General features: G+C 37.3%; 1 protein-coding gene across 1 annotated transcript; it reads right to left on the reverse strand.

Moving 5' to 3' along the window:
- Positions 1-267: 267 nt before the first annotated feature.
- Positions 268-1,301, reverse strand: LOC133134710 (glycoprotein hormones alpha chain-like). Its single transcript, XM_061251027.1, has 3 exons — positions 1,208-1,301; positions 757-944; positions 268-346 (listed from the first exon to the last, which is right to left on the reverse strand). Exons 1-3 carry the CDS (start codon positions 1,299-1,301, stop codon positions 278-280), a joined length of 351 nt encoding a protein of 116 aa, XP_061107011.1. The 3' UTR covers positions 268-277.
- Between the last annotated feature and the right edge of the window lie 480 nt (positions 1,302-1,781).

Consider the following 1,781-nt stretch of genomic DNA (forward strand, 5'->3'; position numbering starts at 1 on the left):
TTCCATATTAGTAGTATTTTAATGAATGCATATACAGCTGCAACTTGTTGACAGCAATGAATATTGAAACAAGTGCGTAGCCAATTGTCACATTACACTGAAACAAATAAACACTGAGAAAAACTAAATAAAAAGTGACCTTTGTCTGTGTTTATATCCTTAAAATATTTATTGTAAAGTTTTCTAAATATATTGTGGCAAATTACTAAGCAGAATTTTTCCAGAATGCGTCAGCCAAGTGTTGCATTGGCTTGTCCAGTGCTTCATGCTGCATGGTTTAAAATTTGTGGTAGTAGCAGGTGCTGCAGTGGCAGTCTGTGTGGTTCACAATATTCCTGTTGTCCGGCTGAGAGAGAGAGCAAAAAAGTAGAGAGAGAATGACTCATATTGGCCCGGGTCACAGGGCTGCAACACCATAAGACTTTATCTCTAAGGTTTTACTGGATGAAAAGCAGCTTTTAGTTGACTTTTGGTAGAAGGATGAAAAGAACAATGACAATGCCACATTCATCTTCAGTCAAAGAGACGGACACGGTGCAGGTTTGCTTGATTAAAAAGATTTTCAACAAGATTTTTATCACACATTTAGTCATTTTCAACTGTACTGTATTTTTTAAACATCCTCTTTAGGTTTGGAAGGGCAGAAACTAGCCTTTGCTTCCTCCAAAATACATTCTGCCACATATCTCCAGCAGTGCTGTCTTGCTATTGCACCAAAGGACTCTTTAAAGCTTTTTTTCATAGCTGGACTCTTACCCCTGTCACCCCTCTGGCCACACAGCACGTTGCCTCGGATGTGATGTTCTTTGGCACCAGCATGGTCTTCTTGGACTGTAGTGGTGTAGGGTAGGCCCTGGAGAAACAGCATCCAACACACTGGAAGATTGGAGCACTGGGCGTGGAGAAGTGCTTGTTCTCCTGGAGTCGACATTCATCACAGCCACCTTTAAATGTAAAAAAAAAAAAACACAAACGTTATTGTTATAATAAATAACAATGCTACTTCTAGCTACAGAGTAATAAGATAATTAATATAAACAATTAAATTCACAATTGAAATATTTTTATTTGCTAGAGCTGCTATGTCAAGAAAATATCTAAAAGTGTGTGATAAGTAATAAATGGTAACTAATAAATCAACATTTACTTAAATTTTATAAGCATTATATTGAGCAAAACCAGGATTGACAAGATATGTGAAACCTGCCTCGTGCAATTTCATTGTTGGGAAACGAATCTATAATGTGAACCAGCATCAACAGCATGAGGAAAGATACTCCTGGCTTTCCTGGACACTCCATAATGCCTGAAATAATGTGAAAACATGCTTTATCCATAATCCAACATAACATAATGATTTTAATCAATTAAAATAATAAATAATAATTACTACTACTACTACTACTACTACTACTACTACTAATAATAATAATAATAATAATTAAGATGATGAGATGTCAAGTCTCTGCAGAAAAACATTTACAAAAATGACAATGTTACCTTTTCTGAGCACAGCTTTTGTCGAGGTAAATTACAGACCCATTATACTAAGTGCAAGCAGTTTTATACTGACTTCCTCCTCCCACAGTTAGCTACTCACCTGAATGAAGTCGCAACCCTCTGATCTTATCAATGGCCCATGAGATTTACTGATCATTCTCCTTCCCAATAATCCTCAGACCGACCAACCCACTGCCCCCACCATGGCTCACAACTCAGTGAGATTATGTTCCAAAACATATTTTCCAGCTGGCTCCTGTCCTCCCTGAACACTAGGGATC

The sequence above is a fragment of the Conger conger genome, chromosome 1 (genome assembly GCF_963514075.1).
Source record: "Conger conger chromosome 1, fConCon1.1, whole genome shotgun sequence".
NCBI classification, from domain to species: Eukaryota; Metazoa; Chordata; class Actinopteri; order Anguilliformes; family Congridae; genus Conger; species Conger conger.